General features: G+C 42.4%; 1 protein-coding gene across 1 annotated transcript in view; it reads right to left on the reverse strand.

The window, feature by feature from the left end:
• The window catches only part of rpa1 (replication protein A1), a 62,679-nt gene that overhangs the window by 12,351 nt on the left and 23,451 nt on the right, over positions 1-26,877 (reverse strand). Inside the window, 10 exon segments of the mRNA XM_069911169.1 lie at positions 3,355-3,426; positions 3,428-3,457; positions 3,459-3,485; positions 7,822-7,974; positions 9,340-9,479; positions 9,894-10,086; positions 13,636-13,704; positions 21,687-21,789; positions 25,375-25,507; positions 25,897-25,980. Coding sequence (XP_069767270.1) covers positions 3,355-3,426; positions 3,428-3,457; positions 3,459-3,485; positions 7,822-7,974; positions 9,340-9,479; positions 9,894-10,086; positions 13,636-13,704; positions 21,687-21,789; positions 25,375-25,507; positions 25,897-25,980 — 1,004 coding nt within the window.

A 26,877-nucleotide genomic window follows, 5' to 3' on the forward strand; every position in this document is an offset into this window, starting at 1 on the left:
CTTACCATACCACCCATATTAAACATTTTCACTTGCCATTTATCCCTTGGTCACTGAAACTGAGAGGTCATCCAAAAATATTTAATCCTTTGAATTGCAAGTCCTGTTAATATCTTGGCCAAAATATCTATTGAAGTAGCCCTGTCAGTCACCTAGGGATGGCCAAACTTGCTTAAAGCAAGAGCCACAAGACAAAAAAAAAACACGTTTTTACTCTTATATTCACATTTTGTTACAAAATATTATATAAATATTAAATACATGTACATAATATTTATTCATGTAGTTTTGATTAATTTCAATAATCAAAAAGTACACATACCATCTATACTCATGTAATAATCAAATTTTGTGGACCAATTTTTGGAGTAAAATTCAGGATGACCAATACTCGCATACAACTTAAAACTGGAGTAATTATCGGAGTTATTCAGGGTGGCGGGAGCTCGGATGGGCGGGTGGCCTGATCACATTTGCACTCCACTAATCCCTTTACCGCCAACACAGGCACACGCGAACAATCACGTGATTGCAAGCTATACCCACTTTGGCTTGGCTTCGCGGACGAAGATTTATAATATACCCACTAACACTACACAGCCAACATATTTCCGCGAGCCGCATGTGGCTTGTGAGCCATGGTTTGGCCACCCATGCTCTAGGGGATAACTTCAGATTTTCGTGAGGAGCCAAACTCACATGAAGGAACACAATTCAACCTAAGCATGTCGCTATTCAGTAACTGAGCTTATAAAGTTTTTTCTTGAGCTTCCAATAGTCCCTGCCTATTTATTTTACAAAATAGTCTGGAAGAAATCTGGGTGACAAATTTTATTTCCTCGCAATGTTTAATAGAAATAGGTAGTTTGTCATAGTAAATATACATATCAATATTTCCTTTTGCACTTGATAACTTCAGAAAGTGAGCTGAAGTGTTAATTGGGAGGCAACAACTGTCCCCCATTTATATTTGTGTTGCAGCTTGAAACAACTGTTAAATGATCTTGGTTTACATTGAAAATATGTAAATATCACGAGGCAGAGATGGACAACTACTTGAATTCCCTTCGAAGAGCTGAACACTGGATGCTATAATCATATTCGATTGATAAAATTACATGGTGTAGATTTTCGAATAGCTGTCAGATCACAAGAGACCAGAACAAAATCAGGACAAACAAAGCTCCCTTAGAAGGCAGTCCTAAGATATAGGAACCTTTCATGAAATACTGTCACATGGGTATTATGCCTGAACTGGATTAGCGAACTCAAGGAAATCATAAAGCAGTATAGGCCCTTCAGCCCATGACATTGTGCGAACCTATGTAAACCAACTCTACGTCATTCTAAATCCTCCCCTCCCTCACAGTCCACAACCCTCCATTATATGTTCAAACTGTTAAGTGTCTTGAATGGCTAGTGCGACCAGTTCTTTTGGTCGTTCAGCATTCTCATTGTCCGTGGAAAGAAGCCTTGTGATACTGGCTCAGATGCTCCTGTATCTCTTTCCTGATGGGAGCAGCTGAAAGATGTAGGGGGGGGGGGGGTGGTGGTGGTGTGGAAGGTGCCCTTAATGACTTTGGCCTCTGGTATTGCTGCCCTGAATCAATCACAAGTTAAATACCACATCCAATACCAGTTATGCAAATCAGGTTTGGCTCCCATATCAACCATCGATGCCAAATGCTGCAAAACTAGATTCATAAGATGGATTCTCAGATCTGTCCTCTCGTGTTATCCAATCTCTTCCCCATCTTGGACAAATAGCATCCTTCACACTAGTCAAGGCATCACATTATCTCAGGTCATATCGCCCCATATTCTTAAAGGTAATTCAGGAGCAAGAATGATCAGATGCAAAACAAAAAACTCTGCAGCATTTTTGAACAAGATAACCCAGCTGCACTGGGTGGGTCACGTCTCCAGAATGGAGGACCATCGCCTTCCCCAGATCGTGTTATATGGCGAGCTCTCCACTGGCCACCGTGACAGAGGTCCACCAAAGAAGAGGTACAAGGACTGCCTAAAGAAATCTCTTGGAGCCTGCCCCATTGACCACCGCCAGTGGGCTGATATCGCCTCAAACCGTGCATCTTGGCGCCTCACAGTTCGGCGGGCAGCAACCTCCTTTGAAGAAGACCGCAGAGCCCACCTCACTGACAAAAGGCAAAGGAGGAAAAACCCAACACCCAACCCCAACCAACCAATTTTCCCCTGCAACCGCTGCAACCATGTCTGCCTGTCCCGCATCGGACTTGTCAGCCACAAACAAGCCTGCAGCTGACGTGGACATTTACCCCCTCCATAAATCTTCGTCCACGAAGCCAAGCCAAAGAATTCAGGAGCAAGAATGATCAGATGCATTTTTGAACAAGATAACCCAAGCAGTTTAGTAGTTAATTTACTTCAGAGATGCAGCACAGTAACAGGCCCTTCTGGCCCTCCAGCCTGTGCTGTCCAAATACACCCATGTGACTAATTAATGTACTAACCCTGTTCGTCTTTGGAACATGGGAGGAAATCCACGCAGACACAGAGAGAATGTACAAACTTGTTTTGCGACAGCATCACAGTGCAAACATTTATATAAATCCCCTTACAAAATTTTAAAAATAGTGCAAGTCAAAGTAAGGCAGTGCCTGTGGTTCATTACATTTAAATTTAGACAGCTCCTTTCAGCCCACGAGCCCATACCACCTAATTAACCTACAACCCCCGGTATATATTGAAATGAACGTTACCATTCAAGAGGGAGGGACGCAAAAGTTGAAGGGAGAGCAAAAACGCATAATTGTGCTTCCGCTGTAGCACAAGCCTCAACAGTATCGCACCAGTCGCTTGAAATTCTCACATTGAGACCATTATACATTGAGCAAATTGATGCTAGCACCAGGCAACCAAGGTTTTGCTTCATGAAAACTTTTGGGCGTATCTTATGGATTTTGGGCTGCTGATCACGAAAATCACCGTAAAATTTTCCTATCACGCAACTTTTCTTTTTAAAAGATATAATCTATTTTTGTGATTTCCTGTCACACTTCAAGTCTACTAGTATATTATCTAAAAAATAAGCTGTTTTGGTCAGTCCAAGCAGGCCTGGGCATGCACTCAGTGAAGGGACTATGCAAATATTGTCTTGGGCCTGCACGTGCTTAATCAGGATACTTGCAGACGGGGAATAAAAGCAGCTCACAAATACAAATGCTGTGCATTACATCTATATCGAATGAACGCATATGGATGCACATTCTTCAGACAATAGCAGATTGAGTGTACTTAACAATAGCATTATAATATGCAGCGACCATTGGGCAAGTTGGGGCTCATGTCATAATCAGCCTGTCTTTGACTCACCTTATTTCCATGTCCCAAAGTTTCATTTTTAACTTCAAGTAGCACTTTCCAGTTAGTGTTTCCCAGAAATGACATTGCCCTTCATGTCAGAAATAGATGTTCCTTTCCATCACCTGGCCCTCTGCATCAACCTGCATGTCAAAAACATGAGCACTCTTGTTGAGACATTCCACAAATACAAGTTCCAAATGTACAGAGATTAAATTCTGAAATAAACTTGGTAAAAGGGGAGCAAAACTCTGATAGCGACCAATAAGAATTATTCAAGACAATGATGAGGGGAGCGAGTGGGGCATGGGGGGGGGGAGAGCGTGGGGCAGGGGGGGGGAGAGAGTGGGCAGGGGGGGGGGAGAGAGGGGGCAGGGGGGGGGAGAGAGTGGGGCAGGGGGGGGAGAGAGTGGGGCAGGGGGGGGGAGAGAGTGGGGCAGGGGGGGGGAGGAGAGATGGGGCAGGGGGGGGGAGAGTAGTGGGGCAGGGGGGGGGAGAGAGTGGGGCAGGGGGGGGAGAGAGTGGGGCAGGGGGGGGGAGAGAGTGGGGCAGGGGGGGGAGAGAGTGGGGGAGGGGGGGGATGAGAGTGGGGGAGGGGGGGGAGGAGAGTGGGGGAGGGGGGGGAGAGAGTGGGGGGAGGGGGGGGAGAGAGTGGGGGAGGGGGGGGAGAGAGTGGGGGAGGGGGGGAGAGAGAGTGGGGGAGGGGGGAGGAGAGTGGGGAGGGGGGGGAGAGAGTGGGGGAGGGGGGGAGAGAGTGGGGGAGGGGGGGGAGAGGAGTGGGGCAGGGGGGGGAGAGAGTGGGGCAGGGGGGGGAGAGAGTGGGGCAGGGGGGGGAGAGAGTGGGGCAGGGGGGGGAGAGAGTGGGGCAGGGGGGGGAGAGAGTGGGGCAGGGGGGGGAGAGAGTGGGGCAGGGGGGGAGAGAGTGGGGCAGGGGGGGAGAGAGTGGGGCAGGGGGGGAGAGAGTGGGGCAGGGGGGGGAGAGAGTGGGGCAGGGGGGGAGAGAGGGGGCAGGGGGGGAGAGAGTGGGGCAGGGGGGGGGAGAGAGTGGGGCAGGGGGGGAGAGAGTGGGGCAGGGGGGGAGAGAGTGGGGCAGGGGGGGGAGAGAGTGGGGAGGGGGGGAGAGAGTGGGGCAGGGGGGGAGAGAGTGGGGCAGGGGGGGAGAGAGTGGGGCAGGGGGGGAGAGAGTGGGGCAGGGGGGGAGAGAGTGGGGCAGGGGGGGAGAGAGTGGGGCAGGGGGGGAGAGAGTGGGGCAGGGGGGGAGAGAGTGGGGCAGGGGGGAGAGAGTGGGGCAGGGGGGGGAGAGAGTGGGGCAGGGGGGGAGAGAGTGGGGCAGGGGGGGAGAGAGTGGGGCAGGGGGGGGGAGAGAGTGGGGCAGGGGGGGAGAGAGTGGGGCAGGGGGGGAGAGAGTGGGGCTAGGGGGGGGAGAGAGTGGGGCAGGGGGGGAGAGAGTGGGGCAGGGGGGGGAGAGAGTGGGGCAGGGGGGAGAGAGAGTGGGGCAGGGGGGAGAGAGAGTGGGGCAGGGGGGGAGAGAGTGGGGGCAGGGGGGGGAGGGAGAGTGGGGCGGGGGGGAGAGAGTGGGGCGGGGGGGAGAGAGTGGGGCGGGGGGGAGAGAGTGGGGCAGGGGGGAGAGAGTGGGGCAGGGGGGAGAGAGTGGGGCAGGGGGGGAGAGAGTGGGGCAGGGGGGGAGAGAGTGGGGCAGGGGGGGAGAGAGTGGGGGCAGGGGGGGAGAGAGTGGGGCAGGGAGGGAGAGAGTGGGGCAGGGAGGGAGAGAGTGGCAGGGAGGGAGAGAGTGGGCAGGGAGGGAGATGAGTGGGCAGGGAGGGAGAGAGTGGGGCAGGGAGGGAGAGAGTGGGGCAGGGAGGGAGAGAGTGGGGCAGGGAGGAGAGAGTGGGGCAGGGAGGGAGAGAGTGGGGCAGGGAGGGAGAGAGTGGGGCAGGGAGGGAGAGAGTGGGGCCAGGGTAGGGAGAGAGTGGGGCAGGGATGGAGAGAGTGGGGCAGGGAGGGAGAGAGTGGGGCCAGGGAGGAGAGAGTGGGGCAGGGAGGGAGAGAGTGGGGCAGGGAGGGAGAGAGTGGGGCAGGGAGGGAGAGAGTGGGGCAGGGAGGGAGAGAGTGGGGCAGGGAGGGAGAGAGTGGGGCAGGGAGGGAGAGAGTGGGGCAGGGAGGGAGAGAGTGGGGCAGGGAGGGAGAGAGTGGGGCAGGGAGGGAGAGAGTGGGGCAGGGAGGGAGAGAGTGGGGCAGGGAGGGAGAGAGTGGGGCAGGGAGGGAGAGAGTGGGGCAGGGAGGGAGAGAGAAAAGGAAAAGAAAAGCCAATAAAAATCTTCAGGTGAGTATTATTAAAAATTCCAATTCAAATGCATTTGTCAGCACATCCTCTGAGAAATGGATGTTTTGATTCAATGCACTGGATGATGGGAGATAAAGGCAGTCTTTTATCATTGAGAACCAGCGCATGAAACCTGGCAAAATGACACAAAGCTAGTCTCATGAATTTCTACCCAATTCCCACTCGTCCACAACACAAACTGCCCACAAGTCAGCAGGTCATAACCTTCGTATTTGTTGGGTTTTAAACATTACAGAAAACAAACGAACAGCTGGCGACGCTTGCTAGGTGCAGTCAGTCAAGCATTTATGAAGATGAGTTTTGGATTCCGACTGCGTCGGACCTGATCTGAGAGTGCACCAGGCAGTTGGGCAATGGCAAAAGTGAAAATCTGCCACCACTAGCTAACGAATTGGAGATTCAAAATCAAATACAAATTTACATCACCTTAATTCAATTTGCATTTGGTCAATAATTTTCATGCTTAATTCCAAAACAGAACTAAGTAAAAGCTATACGATTGAACACAGCTTCGTGCCAACTGCAACAACAAATCTGCTTAAACCTTCCATGATTACGATGTCTGGAGAAGCTGGTTCACATTAGGGTCTCCAAAATTTCTAACTGTTTGGCTCCAAAACACTAATATGCCCTTCAAGAGCAAATTTCAAATAGGAATGCATTGAAGATACTTTTGTGTTTCATTTCCACGTTCAGGCCCTTCAATGCAATGCATTGCATTATAGATATTGAAAACAATTTTCCTACCTCCACTGTTGCATGCAAGCAATAAAGCAAAAATAAAAAGCTCACGTTGTGTGCCTGTAAGATGAATTATTGATAAGAGACTACACAAAAGATTTCCACTATTGACACCAACTGCTTGTTGAAGACAGTTTTCATAGATTTAGTGGCAAGACAAATGGGCCTACTGTAAATTAACAAACATCTCATCTGAAGCTGTTTTTTGATTATTAAATTTCCTTTACTCATCATTTTCAAGCTGTGAAAGTTAGGGCAAAATTCAGTAAGCCTGCATCACATTTTTGAATTTTTATTCTCAGCACTTTTCAATCTGAAATAATGAGAAAGAACATTACGGCATTGAAAACAGACCCTTTGTCCTTTCTAATATATGCTGAAGTATTATTCTGCCCAGCCCCATTGAAATGCACTCCAGTCCATAGCCCTCCATACCTCTCCCATCCACGCACCTGTCCAATTTTATTTTACATGTTAAAATTGAGCCTGTATTTATGACTTCAGCTGGCAGCTCATTCCATACTCACACTTTTGTGTGAAAAAGTTCCCCCTAAACTTTTCCCCTTTCACCTTTAACCCATGTCGTCTGGTTTGTATCACACCCAACCTCAGTGGAAAAAGCCTGCTTACATTTACTCCTTCTATCTCCCCTCATTCTTCTGTGCTCTGGGGAACAAAGTCCTCAGGTGAGAATGTAGTATTGGTTACAATTGGATAAGCCACAGATATATTGAATGGCAGGCAGGGTCAAGTGGCCTACCCAAGCTTGTAATTTATATACTCATGGCTTGTAAATTGATCTCTCACAAAAACATTACAGACATCCAGGCTCTTCACCCACGATGTTGGTGCTGACCAAATAAATCTATTCCACAATAAGCTAAATCCTTAACTACCACACACCCATAACACTCCATTTTTCTTGCAACCAAGTGCCTATCTAAGAGTCTTTTAGATGCCCCTCTAATGCACCAGCCTCCACCACCAACCCCAGGAATAACAATTCAGTAAAAGCTGACTTCTCATCTAATGCTGAAGACAGAGGCGCCGCAGTATTACTCAGATAAATTATTCTCAAATGATCTGCATCAAAAACTTGTACTGCTCACATTTGGTGCTCCATTCAAACAAATTAGGAACATGCAATACTTTTTTCCTTAGATCATTCACACAAAAATATCTGTCGAGGCATCTTCAACAGTGCAATTGGACAAGTTCGGTGCTATAACCAAACTTGCTGAACACAAAGTGGACATCACTTCAGTACCATTTATTTGTACTTGTACTACATTCCAATGGAAAGAAAAATAAAAATCACAGAGCTAGTGATGTCCGTGCATATACATGTATACTTAACATTTTAAATACGATGCTCAGCAAGAGGTAACAAAAACACACCATGCTCTCAGTTTGAAAGCCTCAGGGATGTCAGGGTTCATCAAGATGGTGCTGGATGACAAAACAGAGAGAGATCTGCCTCCAAAATCTGAAAGGCGAGCTCCTTTAATAGCCATCACTGGTTGTCCTGACCCATCAAACTTCTCAGCCTAGAAAAAGATGAAAGCGTGAAATTCTTATATTCACTCGAGTCACTGCCATCTGTAGTCTTCAGCCAGGTTTTAGGAATGGCAAAATGGCCAACACTTACTTGTGTGATATCTTCCTTTCCCAGAGTAACTACATTGTGACTGTCAAATGTTAATTCAATATTAAAAGCTAGAAATCATGTGAATAAAATACCATCTACAAATTGCAGTGAATGAAACAGAAGAAAGACTATCACACCATAGCAATTTATCCCATGTAGTTTTTTTTTTGCAGCATCCCTTAAATTTTCTTTCTCAAGCAATTGTACAATTCCCTTTTGGGGGGGAAAAAAAACAATTGTACATTAATTTGTGCATAAATTCAATGTTCTAAATAATCCTGTTTACTAAACCTCCACATTACTGCCTTTGGGTCAACAGGATTTTACCCTGACAGAATTCACAGATCAATACCCAAAAAAGTGACAAGTAGTTTAAAAAATTGTTCCCGTGAAATTTGTGAGAAAAACCTGAACAGAATCTACTTTTCAAACATACAAAATTATGAAAGGCATAGATAAGATTGAAGTAGGCAAATTGTTTCCATTGGTGGAGGAGATCAGAACTAGGGGACATAGCTTCAAGATTCAGAGTAGTAGAGGGTGGTATTCGCTGCCCATAAAAGCATGGAGGTGACCTCAGTAAATCTATTTAAGGCCAGGTTTGATAGATTGCGACATAGGAGGGGAATTAAGGGACCTGGAGAAAAGGCAGGTAGGTGGAGATGAGCCGATCGTCAGATCGGCCATGATCACATTGAATGGTGAAGCAGGCTCGAGGGGCTGGATGGCCGACTCCTGCTCCTATTTCTTATGTTTGCTTCTTGACATGCAAGTGATGCGACTTTTTGTAATTTAGGGTTGGGGAAGAAAAAAAAAAAAATCACAATGTGGACAGTTTTCTAAGAATGTAACCCCTCATCCCACCCTGAAACATCAATGTAGGCTCAGGTATCCACACGCTTGTGTAGTCGCCCCACCCCCCAAACCAATAGGACCTGAAAATCTCCTGCAGTTCTGAAATTTCTGGTAGTGTAAAGACTGGTAATCTCTTCCTCCTTTGATGTATAATGCAAGGACCTTTCTTCAATAGGAAGTGCAGGAACTTATCTTGCTGGGGATATGGAGGCTCCAGGAACATGTATAAAAGAAGCTCCTCACTGACATGCCCATGCAATTGCAACCCCACCGAGAAAAACTGGTTTAACCCATAACTCAGATGGGTTCATCAGAATTTGTACAACGGATAGTCCAAATTCAGCTGTAAGAACATTCATTTTATCTCAAGACTTGCAGAACTCATCAATTCCAAAAAAAAGATGCTTACATCATCACCCCACAGCGTGGTGCTGACAACTTTCCCAGACATGTCCATCAGATACACATTTCTCTTGGATACCTCACGACTATTTGACCTCACTGTTATTGTAGTGACAGCTTCATAGGACTTGCAGATTCCAATTACGTCTGGAATGAGATTTTTTTGAGAAAAAAAAACGAGAAGATTTGAAATGATATTAAACAGTAGAATATGAAAGAAACGCTCCCAATGAAGGTAAGAGAAACTTTTTTTAAAAAAGTAAAATGCTTTAGCACCCCATGTTCCAAAACCTGCTTGATCCATTTTCAAGTCATAATGGCATTTTTAATGCTCATTTTTATTTATACTGCAACAGGATGCCAAATTATTTTCCATTAGTTTAACTTCTTAATTTACAGATAAAATTGTTCTAACAGAGACTAATAGGGACAGCCAAAGAATTGCTTTTCACTAACGTTTCCTGACAGCACCATCTATTGTCCAGAACCTGCACTGGAGAAAATCATTATTAGTTATTTTCCTGCCCCAATATTACCCCCTTTTTAAAAAAATGTCCTCACCAAGAATTGTATCTTTGCTCTTGCTTTCAAGCTGACTAATGGGTACAAATTCAAATTGTACTGTGGGCAAATCATTTCCATCATTACAAGGGATCACAGAGGTTTCACTGTTAAACGTCATCTCATAATCATTCTTCACAGATGTGTATTGTTTGTTGGCTGTCTTCAGTACTCCTTTTGACACAAAATACACCTGAAATGACAAAACAAGTTTACATCAACTGCTCTGTACAGTGCTCATATAGTTTGATCTTGCACCTCCAATTCTCATATCCAGAAACATTTGCTAATCTCTCTTACTGTAAGGGGCACCAGACAATACTAAAAATGACTGTACGTTGCCTTACAGCAGACAGAATGAAATTTTGTGTAATATTCCATTTTCTGTAATATTACATAACAATAAAGGAATCTTGAATATAAAGAACGTGCAGCAGCAGTTTGTCAACAAATAATATTTGGACAGGAAGGGTTTAAAGGAAAATAGGATTAGCCCAGACCACCATCTTGATGGCACAGAAGAGTTGGGCCACATGACCTGTTCTGTGTTGCATGTCCAAGACTAATGTAGCTCCGTGGAGATGAAGATTTATACTGATCACAACTCAATTCTTGCATGTTTTTGATTTAATGGGAAGAACATGTGCAGTAAAACCCCTGTATCCGGCACCTACGGGGATTGGCACATGCCGGTTAAGTGAATTTTCCGTTTGCTTCAGATTGCGTGTTGTGTGATTGGCGAACTAACAGCAAGTTGCGCCAATTTTAAACTTTTTACCTGTTTATTTTCTGCAATTTTTTTTTCCCCGGAAGCTTGAATTCCAGATAACATGGGTTTTACTGCAATAAAGTCAGTCTTGTATTTCTTCCCAAAGCCATTTCTTCGAGCAAAAGATTTTTTTTGGCCCCAGCACAGTTATTAACACAATGCTATTACAGTACCAGTGACCAAGGTTCAAACCCAGCACTGTCTGGAGGCAGTTGTCACTCTTCCCATGACCTGCTTGGGTTTACCCCGGGTGCTCCGGTTTCATCCCATCCCCCACCCCCAAAAAAAATATACAGGGTTGGTAGGTTAATTGGATGCAATGAATCAACACTGTTTTCAATGACAGGAATCAGCTTCTCAAGTGTGGCAAATAAAAAACAGCAAGGTATTTGTTGAATGAGGAGCACCACCCTCCTTCAACACTACTATTCACCGCGACCCTCAATCAACACCATGACAGAGAAATTATCAAACAGTGCGTCCACAACATTGTATAATTGCTAGTTATCCCTTTATATTTATGATTTTTTTTATCTGTTCATGGAAGGAAAAAAAGATGAACAATGGACAAATTATTTCACGGCTGAAGCGGTTTCTTGATAGTTACGTCTTCAGATAAATGTGAAATTGACTTTTGAGAAAGAATTTAAAAAGCTTTTTTGCCACAACTCATTTTTTACTTAATGACTGGTCAAATATTTTTTTTTTAAGTCTGGGATTAGAAGTGAATTTTTATTCAAATGGAACTTTGATTTTTGCCTTCAGATTTGCAATAGGAAAGACAAATTTAAAATGATTGACACAAATCATTAGGAGCTACGTAGACATTTAGTCCATTGTAGCAGCGTTATGACTAGAACTATATTTTGTTTCTTTTCACATTTTTGATGTAATTTCTTGAATGATGCTTCAGTAATCTGTGTCCAAATGAGAGAGAGAAAAAAAAATCCTGGAGGAAATTTAACTCAGCAGGTCTCGCAGTAGCCACGAGGTGGCAAAAATATATAATCAATGTTCCGGTCCCAAGCCCTTCTTCAAGGTACGAGTTTTTTTAAAAATCAGGCAGGTGCCTGAATGAAAAGGCTGGGGAGAAGGAAAAAAAAGGCAAGGCAAGGAGGAGTATAGACCACAGACAAAAGGTGTTAATTGAATATAGACAGGAGAGAGGGAAGGTGAGAATTGATAGGGGAGGGGAGGTGGAGGGCTCGGAATGCAGAGCTAGGGTAAATGAGAAAGAGAAAAGGGAAGAGAGAGAGCTAGAGGAAAGTCGACACAGAGATAGATGTCAGGGCAGGATCTAACAGAAACCAGAGAAGTCGATGTTAATGCCATCCAATTGGAGGGTGCCCAGATGGAATACAAGGTGTTGCTCTTCCAATTTGTGAGTGGTCTCACTCTAGCAGTGCACAAGACCATGGACATGTTGGGAATGGAGTGGGGAAATGGAATGGGTGGCCACTGGAAAATCAACGACGTGATCTCCCAGTCTGCGTCCAGTCTCTCCGATATAGTGGAGATCACAGCGCAAGCACCAGATGCAGTAAATGACCCCTGCAGATTCACAAGTGAAGTGTTGTTTCACTTTGAAACACTGGGGCCCCAAATGGTGGTGAGGGAGGAAATGCCAAAATAGCAACTGCACTTTTAGTGATTTCATTGATAAGAGCAATGGGACAGCGCCCTATTACAGTTCAACTGGCAGATCCAATCAAGTACTATTTTGTCCTCTTCAAGTCTTTCACAATTCTGAAAATCTTAGATCTCCTTTTGCCTCACACTGCTATGAAAAATACCTCACCATTTAGAGTCTTTCTTAGCAACTGCAGCCCAGCAGCCCAAGAGTCAAAAATACATTAAGGAATAGTTTTCCTATTGAAATTTTCAAGACAAATTACTACTTTACTTTTGATTGGATGAGAAAGTGGAGGGATAACTAAGACAAGCAGGTGTGATGCATTTAATATTTTGAAGTCTCAATGTGCCCTTATTATTTCAAATGACAAGGCTTTGAAATCAAATGGACCCACATTCCAGATTTACGCTTGATACATTTTTTAAACAACTATATAGCCAAATCACTGCAAAACAGAATTTCATAATATTAAATGACTCTGCTTCATGCATACTTCAAATGTTAAATTAAAAAATAATTGAATGGATTCAATTCACACTAAATATCAAATAATTTCACAAGACTTACAAAACTGACGGAGTCAGCCATTCAAGCCTGCCCCACTATTCATTGGGATCATGGCTGATCTATGATGGCCTCAAAACCTCTGCTGTGCCATCCTCCATACCTTTCAATTCCTCACCCTATGAAGTATTTGTCCACCTCCACATAAAATTTCCAATGATCGAGCTTCCACCACCCACTGGGGAATAGAATACCAGAGATTGCAGAAACTTTTTTTTGTGGTGGATGGCAAACTTCAGTTTAAAATGATTGGCCTTGTTCGAGACTCTCACGAGCAAAAACACCCCAACGTCTACCCTGTTAAGCCTCCAAACAAGAGGCACAAGAGATTGCTGAAGCTGGAATCTGGGGCCAAAAAAACAATCTGCTAGAGCAACTCAGCAGGTCAAGCAGCGTCCATTGGGAGAGAAGCAACGTCAATACTTTGGGTCAGAATCCTTCATCAAGAATTTTGATAAAGGGTACTGCCTCACTGATGCTGCTTGACCAAGCAGACACTAACGAAAACAAACCCTATTCATGACAAATTCTGATTTTGAACCATGCACTCTTGCTCAATAGAACAAGGCTCTCATCCCAGGAATAAACCCAGTGAGCCACCTTTGTTCAGCCTCCAATATTACAATGTCTATTTCCTTCCCCCCCCCCCCACAAGATTGGTTTCATTTTGGAAGCAAAAATCTGCTGTTTCTTCATCTGAAAGATAATTTAAACATAGAAATCAATGTATTATTTACCAGCACAGGTCATAATATTTTCCAAATTCATCTCTTTACCTTATTCACTTCAATGAGTGGGAAAAACTTATCCACTTGTTCAGTGAAAACTGTGGCTCTAATTTCACCCTGCAAAGTAAAGGAATTTAAAATCAGAAACTCTGCATTCACTGAAGAACAACTTCTGGATTAAATTAAGAGCAAAATTAATGAACTTTTATTGTAGCCATTAATAACCACCAGCAGGCTAAATTGTACTTCATCTCACTTCTCACCACACTCCAACTGTGTATAAAATATAACGTATCCATCACGAACCATCTCAGAATCTTCGTCAAGAATAAAAATAAGTGCTGGTTTAAAAAAAAATCACATACCACACTTGAATTATAACATGCATGTACAATGTTTTTTTTAAAGTTGGTGGTGCTCAATTAAAGAATTTTTTTTAAACTAAAATACAGTCAACTCTAATAATGTGACATCCAATTATTCAATGGTCCGATGGCCTGGCTTCTGGCTCATTTACTGCCCGAATTTGAACTGAGCTTTGAGAGCATGCAGGGTGCTCTGTCAGAGCTTATAGTCTGGAATACAGCTGGGGCTCTGGAGTGTGGGTCCAGTGTCAGAGGGTGGGTTTGAAACACCAAAGGTCAGAAATATGGGCACTCTTGCGGCCATTATTTGTTTGTATATTTCGCGTCACCTCTAAACTTAACAAGTTCAATGAAAAATTTATTATGCAATTACATAAAACGAAATAAAAGTGTTTCGACTTTAATGATCACTTAGTGGGCCAGAAAACATGCTAGTTCAGCACAGCCGATGACCAAAAAGTGCCATATTAGAGTTTTACTGTACTCAGTTAAACTTGAAAGAACCGCAGCATCAAAACCACCATTCCATTTAAACAAGTAAAATATGAAAAAATTAGTGGAAAGGTTTTCACCCTCAAAGTTCACGATTTGATAGATGAATAGTGAAAGAAAAAACAATTTAATGCAGCACAAGTGCCCAACGTTTAAAACTAAGCACCAATACCTGCCACCCCCAGGCAATATTCAAATGTGATTATGCTGTTGGAAGCTGTTAGTTAGGATGGAGCAAGTTCAAAATAGTGTTGCCTATTTCTTCATTATTCAATCCAAAACCACCATCTTGTCGTCCCAACACAGCAGTGAGCTACAGTGATGCACAAAAGCTAAGCGCAGCTCCAGAAGGCAAGAAAAATTGAAGTTGTATGAAAGAAACAAAAATTTGAGCATCACATTATCACCGTTGCAATCACAGAATAAACAATTCTGGAGTTTCTATCGCATGAACCGATATGGATATAAAGTTGGAGTAGCACAAAAAAAAAGTCGAACTATCAGTTTAAAAAAAATTAAAACAGAATGGCAGAAACATCCAGGTAGACAGAACAAACTTTCATGCTAATAAAACCTTCTGAAAATCAGATAGAACGGTTCTCATGAAGAGCAGACAACCCACTCTTCAAAAATTATAATCCCATTGATAAGGATGGAAGTTCACACCAAAATGCTTATATGTTGAGCTCAAACAGCAAGAATAAGATGCAATTACTGTGATCACATTTCGAGCATCAAACATTAAAGAATGCTTCAGTCCCACTGAGATTTGGGAGGAGTCTATTGTTAATGTATGAGATTATTTAGTTTCTACATGACCAACAATTTACATCAGCTATCCTGGATAATGCCAAGAAAAATTGCACATGGGAGATGGAGAATGAATAAGGAGGCATTAATACAACTTAGCCACTTATAGGTCAAATTAAATGTTCCTTGGAATCAAACCCAGCACAAAGAAAGAGGGTGCTGACATTTTCAGGTCATAATTCATTCAAAATGATGCCGTGTGTGGCGATATTTTGCGAGCTACTCCAAGCAGATCCTCCCTTTACATTCACTGTAATTGTTCAACTCTCTGATCTCTCTGCTCTTACACGACCAGAATTACTAATAACACACCAAGAGATTTACCTTCAGGTTTGCATCTCAAGGTTAAAGGATGGTTCTTTCCGGCTGTTATCAGACCCTTCAAAAGACCTCATATTAGACAAAGAGGATGCCCTGCATTGCTTAATTATACTTTCTACTAACATTATCCCATGCACCTTTTTAAAATTGTAACGCTATCCATTACACTTTTATTCTCACATGACCCGTTATACTGCATAGAGATTCTGGATAGTACACAAAACAAAGTTTTTCCACTTTGTTTCAGTATGTGACAACAAACAATTCAATTAATCTGAACACCAGGTCATTGTTGCAGGAGTTATTGAAGATTATGTCCTAGTGAAACACAAAAGTTTGCTGACGTTGTGATCGTAGTAAAAACAAAGAAATGCTGGAGGAACTCAGCAGGTCTTGCAGCGTCCATAGGAGATAAAGATGCTTAACCGGCATTTACGGCCCAAGCCCTTCCTGAAGGTACATGTAAAATGCAGGCAGCCACCTGTATTAAAAGGTTACGGATAAGGGAAGAATAGAAGGGGGGGTGGTGGGAAGAAGAAAAAGAGTACAAGCCAACAGACAAAAGGCAATGCTCCTCATTTTTTCCTCCACTATTATCACTGACTACTTCTGTGCTGCCCTCATGCATCCTTGAATAAAAAAATAAGTGGATAAAGTTGACAAGCTCACATTCAGGAACTTAATCAATGACTCAATTCTCAAGGTCATATGTGACAATGTTCATTGATGAAGTGTTCTCTTAAAGTTTCAACTAATGAGACAATGAAGTAATCTATATAAAGCAGGGCAAGGTAAATTTATACTCTAACTTTACTGGGCACATGTCTCACTAATGACCATTCCAATCCAGGTTCTAGTCATATTCCCTTGACATTTCATGGTACAGACGAGAAGGGCCAAAAGGGGCTGTTTCTGCGCTGTAAGGTTCGACATTCTATAGCTTTGACATCCCTGAATCCTGCATTCTGGAAATGCAACCACAAACTAGAAACACAATCAATTTAGCCAGATGGCAAATATAGCATACACAGTTAGTGCAACACTACTGCAGCGCCAACAACCCAGTTGCGAATCTGCTGCTATCTGTAAAGAGTTTGGCCATGCTCCCCACGTCCTGTGCTCCAATTTCCTCTCACCCTCCAAAAGCATTCGGGCTTTGGAGGTTAGTTGGGCGGAATGGGCTCGTGGGCTGGAAGGGCTTGTTACCATACTGTAACTAAAAAAACATCCACAGAAAACAGCTCACCTTCAGACTCTCCTAAGGCCTTTCCACAAGGCATGCCCGGAGAGTAATGGAATATTTTCCACTTGCCTGGATGTGTGCAGTCCCATTGGTATTCAACAGTCATAACATCTCCAAGAAAAATGCCACTCACTGTACTCCACCATAAACATTAATTTCTTTAACAAGCAATGAAGTCTCAAAACTTTCCAAGACTCCTTTAGCAACATCTCCCTCACTGAATGCCACCACCTCCAGTGGAAGCCACCAGGCACATGGGAACATCACTGCTTCAAGCTGCTGTCACACCAACCTTTTTTCATAGTCACTGGTGCCTACCCAACATGGATAGCAATAATTTAAGCTGGATCATCACAGAGCAATTTGGAACGGGCAATAAATGCTGGCTTCCCCCATGACTACAAACTGAATAATTAATAAAAGTGAATGGAAGAGACAGGAATAAAATTCATCTCAAGTTCCTTCATGGCCAGAGGTCAACTGTTTAGTGGAGACTATATATTGCTCTTTGGAAATTATAAAATACTATTGCAAATTGTGGCAGACAGTATTTTAGTGATGTCACATTAGGGCTCTAGAACAGCCATTCTCAACATTCTTAAATGTGCTGTGGCCCCTGGAAGGGTGGTGTGGAGTGAAATCATAAAATTTTTTAAATGTTTTTTATGTAGTCAGTAGGAGAGAAGTACAGAAGAAACCAACTAAATTTAACTGCTTCACAGGGAAGGGGGCCCATAAACTGAGCAGAGTTCTCACGGGGCCAGAGCCAAAAGAAGGTTAAGAACACCTGTCTAGGACAAAAGGAGCAACTAAACTCTGCCTGGCAACATTCTTAGATGGCCTTTAACACTTGATTGTAATGTAATGCAAAGATAAATTGATAAATAAGTGAGGCTATGGAATAAATTGCAAGAATAAATCATTAGAAAGAATCAAGTATACAGTAGAAGAAAGTCCTTTCATACTGTGTTCTCATATCCCACATGAACCTCCTCCCATCTTTACCTTTACCTTAAAAACCCATCTGCTTGCCCTGTATACTTCTGTCTAATGTGTATTCAACTTCCCTTAAATGTGCTGTTTGCCATAGTCACTAAGTGAGTGCCATATTCTCCACATCTATTGGGTAAAGAGATTTCCAAAGAATTGTTCATGTTTTATCTTATTGAAGGCTCCCTAACAAATGCAAGCATCTTCTTTATGTTTATCCTATCTTTATAACCTCCTGAATTAGTTCATACCTCTACCCCAAATTAGATCATGCCACTACCCGCACATCTTCCCTAAACCCCTCTGCCACCATGCACAAGAGCAAGATTCCCCTCGTGCTCACCCACTACCCCACCAGTCTCCGTGTCCAATATATCCTCCTCCGCCATTTCCTACAGCTACAAACATGATCCCGCCACCAGACACATTCCCCTCTCCGCCTTCCACAGGGTCTGCACCCTCTGTGAGTCCCTTGTCCATTCCTCCCTCCCCACCAATCTTCCCCTTGGAACCTACACATGACCATAGGAGATGCTCCACGTGCCCACACTTCCTCCCTCATCACCAGTCAGGGGCCCAAACAGTCCTTCCAAGTGAAGCAACATTTCACTTGTGTATCTGCAGGGCTCGTTTACTCCCATTGTGGTCTGCTCTAAATCGAAGAGACTGGGCGCCATCTGGGAGATCGCTTTAATGAGCACATCTGCTCTCAATCCGCCGCAATAGCGTGGATCTCCAAGTGACTACCTACTTCAGTTCCCCGTCCCATTCCCCTGCTGACATGTCAATCCATGGTCTGGCAGTTATGAAACTGAAACCACTTGCAAATTGGAGGAACAACACATCTTCTGCCTGGGCAACCTACAACCGGATTGCATTAACATCGACTTCTCCAGTGTCATTTAACCCTCCCCCCACACCCCCAACATCTTCATCTCGTCTCATTTCCTCTACTTCTCTCTCTTTCCTTTTCCCTCCATCTCCTGTCACAGAGCCAAAAATCAATTCTCACCATTCCTCTCATCACATCCAATTAACATCTCTTGTTGGTCTGGACTCATCCCCTTGCCATTCTTCAGCCTTTATTCTAATGCCTTCCTGTTCTTTGCTTATACTGTACCTTGAAGAAGGGTTCAGGTCTGAAACATCAGTATTATATCTTTATCTATGGATGCTGTGAGACCGGCTGAGTTCCTCCGGCACTTCAGCATTTGCAGATTTTCATGTTTCACTCCCTCGGTCAGACCTTTAGCCTTCACAGTTCCAGAAAAAGAACCTGAAACTCTGTGGGAGTTAAAACCTGCATTTAGTGGAGAATAGGAGCACTAAAGAAAGCAGTAGATTGTTTGCAGATAACAAGGAGGAATCAGAACAGAACCAGAGTGGACAAGTTCGGAGCCATGAATCTGTCCTGCAAGAGAGCTCCAAGCAGCACGGATGGCGAGGGGGAGAGTTGGAAGGCGATGAAAATGAAAAAGTCATACCCAGGCTAAAGCTCGAGTAATGCCTTGTGCCAAGGAAGGAGCATGGAAGCAGGCTGCCTGCCTTCTCTCAGCTGCAGACTTGTTCAAACCGCGTTTCTCTAGCCAAAAGTCCCAAACCAGGACTGCAACAGTCTTTGAGAAAAACAAGTTATAGCTACCACACCTTTGAGTGCAACTGCAGAATCTCGCACAAGGACATAGTTTAAATGCTATTTTTTTTTTTTAAACAATCTGCAAGCAGAACATAAGAAATAGAAGTAGGAAAAGGCCATCTGGCCCATCGAGCCTGCTACACCATTCAATGAAACCATGGCTGATCTAATTATAGGCTCGTCTCCATCTACCTTCCTTTCTCCCCAGATCCCTTAATTATCCTACTATGTAAAAGTCTATCCAACCTAGTCTTCAATATATTTAATGAGGTCACCTCCACTGCTTCAATGGGCAGCGAATTCCAGATTCGCCCCCCTCTGGTAAAAGCAGTTCCTCATCTATCCTAAATCTGCTACCCTGAATCTTGAGGCTATGTCCCCTAGATCTCATCTCCACACCAACCACTTACCTACCTCGACATTGCCTTTCATAATTTTATACATTTCTATAAGATCTCCTCTTATTCTTCTAGATTCCAGCAAGTACAGTCCTTGACGATTCAATCTCCCCATATCTCTGGAACCTCCTCTGTCCCGTCTCCAAAGCCAGTACATCCTGCCTCAATCAAGGAGACCAGAACCGCACGCGGTACTTCAGATGCAGCCTCACCAGGATCTTGTACAGCTGCAGCATAACCTAAATTAAATCCCTCTAGCAGTGAAGAAAAGCATTCCATTTGCCTTCTTGATAGCCTGCTGCACCTGCAAACCAACCTTTTGCAATTCATGCACATGCTTCTAAAAATAAAATAGCAAATATTTAATCTGGATAAATAATAAATTGAGTATCACGAGTTACTTCCACATTATGATTTCAGTTTGAGTAGGAAGTTTGCAGAGATTTACATTATTGCTCTCCCAAGCGTCCCCAACAGATGATGCCTGTCAGTGAAAACGTTTTACCTCAATCCACATACTATCAGCAGCTGAGACCAATGCACAGATACCCTCCCAAAAAGGTGGCATACGGGCCATCGTAAATTCAAAATCATTCCAGCATTCACAAAAGGCTTAAAAGACTAAAATAAAATGGTTTCAGTTAACAACAGTGATCATTTTTGTAGCTGTTAAAATTACATTCAAAGTCAGCAGGGATATATTAATGCAGTATGTGCTCATGCCTTCAGAACAGGCACTGGATCACCTAACAAGAATTCGATTTTTTTTTTTTTTGTTGCCGGTATTTTTAGCACGGCAATACGAAAATGATATTTGAAGGCGGTTTGTCAAATCAATTGGAGAGTAGTTCTAACCCTCTCTGTTAAGTGCTATAACCAAGATGTTTTGAAACCTAATGTTGTACCAGTGCAGGCTCTGGCAACTGCACAAATAAAAAGAGCATGGCAGATCTGCAAAAAGCATGGGACAGTCTGGTGCCTGGCTGTGAAATCTTTGGCCTATACTGTCCCTATATGCACAAAGAAATACTGTAAATGCTGTTGTATAGGACGATCGCAAAACTTAAAAATTGGGTCATCCTATACAAAGGGTCTAAACTTCTTACCTTGATGAAGTCACAACACCGCCACCATCTTCCTGCTGATTCAATCTCGCTCATGCCCCATTAGTTATTTCCAAGGATTCAGCGCTCCTCTGCAGAGTCCATCCACCCAGTCTGACTGCTATCAGCTCAGTACAGGCTTCAAACGGCCTGTTACAGGAGCCGACAGTGGTTTATTTTAAAATGTCCAAATAAAACTTAAACCTTTAAATGATAATTTGCTATTAAAATATTGTGATTTGCTTTTTAACAGCATCCACTGGTCAGTGGTAGGTGACTGGTTTTGGATTGGGTCGTCTTATACAAAGGCCGTCAAAACCACCATTTTAGGTGGAAATTTCGGAGATCATCCTATGCACAAGTCATCCTATATAATGGCATATACGGTGTTCAAATATCTACTCCAAACAATAACTTTAAATAGATCATAATTCCAGCCCTTCCAAAAAAAACTTTAATTATAAACCTAACAAAAATTAAAATAAATTTAAAAGTTTAAGTCCATCAACTCAATCAATAAACTGAATAATAGAGCATATAACAGCCAGAGGATTGGTTTGGTTATTATTTGCCGAAGACCTCCAATAAGAACCAATCAAGCAACAATTGGAGATTGCCTCCTACTGACCATTGGCTGCTGAAGATGAAGCTGTTTGGCTCAAACACTCCCTATTGGTGAGCGAACAAAGCAGAAAAATTGATTGAACAGAAATATTCATTCATGCTGGGAAGGATTCTTACACTCTCATCCAGTAGCTCAATAGAAAACAGCCTTCCTTCTCCACGGGAATTGCTCCACGTTCTGATGTGAGTTTTATTTGTAACACGAGCCCGGATTGTCCACCTGGGCAAAAAGCAAAATTTAATAGAGCCTTGTTATTTCACAACTTGAGCCAATTCAACAGACAGTGGAGATTATACCTAATAATCTTGTTAATACTTTGGCATGATAAACAAAAGTCAATTTGTAAAACATTCTAAAGTATTTAGTGATTTGTGAAACATCAAAAAGAATTGATGCAAAAATTCAAGAAGCATGACTCTTCTCCCACAAAATCAGGTTCCATCTTCTGTACATTGTACACCAAAAATCATTCTTTGTCGTTTTTTAAAAATGGAAAAAGGGTAAAGACGGGGAGATCGAGGTTTAAATAAAGGGGAATTATTTTTCTGGAAAACAGCTAATTCAGATTTATTGTCAGCGGATATCACATACAACCCTGAGATTCCATCATAGTTACATAAAGTAGCAGAGGTATTGACTAAAGAATGAAGTCCTGCCACATAATGTGAAACACAGACCATAAGCACAGCAGTGACAATGTTACAATGGTGATCATGCAATTTTCTGAAGGTCACATCCCCGGAACTAAGCAGCTCCCTTAAATAACAACACAACAAAAAATATATATACTGTACTTATTTCAGTGCAGTGCTGTAATTTACTAACTCTGGAACAAGATTAGGTTCAAAAATCAATAAATCAGAGCTGACAATTATTCTTTGGGTGGCAACTAAATCTATAAGGGTAGCACGGTTAGTACAAGGCTTTCACAGCGCCAGCAATCCAGCGCTGTGTGTAAGGAATTTGTGCATTCTCCCAGTGTCTGTGTGGGATTCCTCCATGTGTTCTGGTTTCCTCCCACCCTTTAAAACATTCAGGGATTGTAGATCAATTGGGTGTAATTGAGCGGCATGGGTTCATGGAGTAGGAGTGTCTAAATTTTTATTAAAATTTCAAATTTATTATTGAGAGATTTGTAAGACAAGAAGTTAACTAGGCAAATAGGTAAACAGCTTAATGACGCAATTCAGAAGGTAACAATTTAAAAAAACATCAATGGCATTGACAAAACTGCGCTTTAATTGCACATGGCCTTTGATCAAATGGAGCTGATTAACATTCAGAGTTTTTCGGATTAAACATCAAAATAGATGTATTGCCTTTCAAGGTATTGCTGTACTGATTTAACAGACCAATGCAGAGTTTGAAATATTAAGCTTGGAGAACAATTGGTCAGATTTCCCTTATATTCAAGGGACAAGTTAAATGTTTAAAAGGTAGCTATGGAGATGTTGTCCTGACTGAGGACAACAAAAGAAAGTATGGGTTTAGTGTCGATGGTGAGTCCAAGTAAAGTCAGGAATCACTCTGCATACGAAGCATTGGGGAATCCTGAAACTCTTATCCCAAAAGGCCATGGATACAATGCTCAAGACCAGTGGGCATTTTCATTTTTATTGTCAGAGTACACACATGACATCACATATAACCCTGAGATTCTTTTCCTGCAGGCCAGGCAGGATTACCACTTATTGGTGGTGCATAAAAACTGTACTCAATGTAAACAAATGAACAAACGGACCTGCAATGCAGAGTCGGGGGGAAAAAAAAACAATCAAGTGCAAAAGTAAGAGTACTTTAAATGAGTCCCTGATTGAGTTTGTTGTTGAGGAGTCTGATGGTGGAGGGGGAGCAGCTGTTCCTGAACCTGGTGGTGCGAGTCTTGTGGCACCGAGACCCGAGTACAAGTTGTAAGACCTCACAAATAGCTCAAATGCAAGACATGTTATCTTCAAAATTTACACAAGGAAGTTCACAAAAGTGACAAGAATTTATAACCACGAAAAAGAGAATGACAAATATATTTCATCGCTGGGGAAATGCTGAGTATTGTTGGTGGGGAGGCATGATACAGATCTTCAGAATAACAGGCAAATGTGATGTAGTTTTATTCCATTATCTGGTGATACGGGTGTTAAATTCAAATTAGTAGCTTTCCCTTGGTGCTCCTTACACTCTGTTATAAATGACAGTTGCATTGTGTCATGTTTCTCATAATACATTCTATAACAAAAGATACATTTGTCTTGATCACCTTTTCCTGACAAGCATAAAAGGCCTGTCTTGAGTAAAGCTGTCTGTTCATAAGATGCTTTACTTAGAACCATAGAACATTACAGCACTGAAACGGGCCCTTCAGCCTTTCTAATCTGTGGCAATCTATTTTTCTCCCTCGTCCCACTGACCTCTACCCAGCCCATACCCTCCCATTCATGTATCTGTCCAATATTAAAATTGAGTCACATTCATCACCTCAGCTGGCAGCTCGTTCCACATTCCAACCATCTGTGTGAAGAAGTTCCCCCTAAACCTCCCCTTTCACACTTAACCCATGTCCTCTTGTTTGTATCTCACCTACCCTCAAAAAAGCCTACCTATATTTACTCTACACCTCTCATAAATTTAAATTCTTCTCAATTTTAAATACCTCTTACTTGGTCTAAACCCTTTGGGTAACAAAATATTAATAGAGCACAGTAAACCAGCTGCACAGTGATCAAACTATTCAATTACAGCCCATATCATAATGTCTCAAATAAAGTATAAAGTAATTCCCCTTTATTTAAATTGTGGAGGTGATTGGTTTTTTTTTAAGAAGACCATCAGATAAATTCTTATCATTGCTCCTCAGGGCAAAGTCTGCCTTCTTAGGCCAGCAAACTCCAGTACAACGTATCTGCACAATTCACAAATATCAAGAGCAGCACTTCACCAACAGTAAAATGCAGATAACAAAATTAGAGGACACCAGAAGATAACAAATTACATTAGATCAATCTGGCGTTGTTTATTATATTAACAAAAAGATCAATCTTAAGCAAAAAAAAACCCCAGCTAATTTAAAATTTGATTAAATGGATAAATACAGTATTTGCTTAAGGTTAACAGGGCCAAGTCCAGAGAAAGGTGATCAAATACTCAACATGCAGTATTCCTACACTGCTGCAATCATGGAAATGTCATTGTGAAATGCACCTTGAATAATGTCACGCCATATTTATTTCCACCAATTCTGCAAGAATGCTCTCGGGGAGCAAGTGATTAGCCAGACATATTGATTTTTCTAATATTTTAACCTGTTCTTCATATCCCCTGTGAGAATAAGATTCATGCAACCCATGAAAGTGCAAATTATATCTGGTTCTGTGAAAGATTAAGCTTGATGAGCCAAATGGCTCCTTTTTGTCTTTTGTTTTTACTTATGGATATTGATTTTGCAACGATCACAACATGTTTGTTAATACATCGTGCACAACAAAAGTTAATTAAAACCTTAGCTGTTTCGAAGGAGGACAGCAAGGAGATTGATACAAGCAAATTAGAAATTTAATGCAGGGAAGAACTAAAGCAGATTTAATTGTGCACCTGTATTAATTTATTTGCATTTGAGAGAGAACAGATAGCAATAATCATCCAATTGCAAAGAGATATTCTCAATCAAGCATAAAGTGAAAATGAACCTTAAAGCAAATTGTTTATCAAATTCTTCTTTTTTCTTCTTTGGCTTGGCTTAAAAGTAAAAACAGGTATAAACTCACAATCATTAAATTAAGGGTACAAACTGAGCAAATTGATATTGCTTACTTCGACTGGTAAGGGTTCAGACAGGCAATGGGCACCACTTTTATCTGTGATCCTCCAGTGCTGTTTGACGGTCCTCTGACCCCACCAGCTTTACTTGGCAGCTTGCTCTCAAATTTTCCTGGAATGCTGTGGACTACAAGTTTATTTTATACAGCAACACCATCATTTTGCTTCGAACAGGAAAATAAATGAGAGAAATAACATTTATTCAATTCTGTGGAAATGTTTTCTTTCATGCACACAATAAACAACCTTTCTGAAGCTACATTACAAATGGACACCATTGCATTCCACTGCACAATGCAGCCATACAGCTCATCACGCACTCTCTCCCAAGAACTGTTCACCAGCTCCAATTCCTTAATCGTCAATATCTTGGAAAATAATCAAGTTTGCCCTTATTAGAATGAAGGTGCATTTTTGAAGAGTTCCAGCATTTACATCATTAAAAATCGAGAGGCCGCACTTTTTCTGAAAAATTGTTGGGTGCAATACAAAGACCGTGACACCACAATTTCTTACTTGAAGCAGCATCTGGTGCAGACTCAGTTTGCACAGATTGGATGGTGGGTGGGTTGGCAACAGTCGCTGACTGCTGCGACTGACCTGTGCAAATAAAAATATTCTGGATTGAAATCAATTAGGAATCAAATGCAAATATCATTTTCACAGGTATAGATTTGAGTCACTTTGGGTTAAAACAACCCAAAATTGGAGATTTCTCTTACAGAAAGTTAACATGTGCACAGGAATCAGGACATATTCCAATCAGATATCACACTCTGAATCAATTGATCTTATAACAGTATATTCCAAATAGATCTGTATGCTTTGGTTAAGAAGAGGAATCAAGGACAGAACTTCACTCTTGATACTATTAAGTTCATCTTTATTGTCAGAGTACATAAATGACATCCCTGAGATTATTTTTCCTGCAGGCCAGGCAGAATTTGTACTTATTACTGTGCTCCAGTAATAGGTAGGTACACAAGAGAGAGAAATGTAAACAAACTGACTGTGCAAATAGAATCCTTAAATGAGTCTCTGATTGTATCTGTTGTTTAGGAGTCTGATGAAGGGATAGTAACTGTTCTAGAATCTACCTAGTGTTAAGAGTCTTGTGGCATCTATACCCTTTTCCTAATGGCAGTAGTGAAAACAGAGCGCATCCTGGCCTTTATGATTGCTGCTGCTCTCCGATGGCTGTGTGCCATAGATTTTCTTCGATGATGTGGAGAGTTTGCCTGTGAAAACTTGGCTGTGTCCATAACCTTTTGTAGAGCTTTCTGCTCTGAGCTATTGGTTCCCCCATACCAGGCCGTTATGCAGCTGGTCAGCACACTTTCCATTACACATCTGTAGAAGTTTGCTCGGGTTTCTGATGTTAAACTAAACCATTCAGCAAGTGCTGCACAAACTACATGGATGAGGAGTTCCAGGCCAAAAAACAAAATTCAATTAACTTTACAAATGATCTGCTGACACAAATATCTGGGCCAGCTG

The sequence above is a fragment of the Narcine bancroftii genome, chromosome 14, assembly GCF_036971445.1.
Source record: "Narcine bancroftii isolate sNarBan1 chromosome 14, sNarBan1.hap1, whole genome shotgun sequence".
Classification (NCBI taxonomy): domain Eukaryota; kingdom Metazoa; phylum Chordata; class Chondrichthyes; order Torpediniformes; family Narcinidae; genus Narcine; species Narcine bancroftii.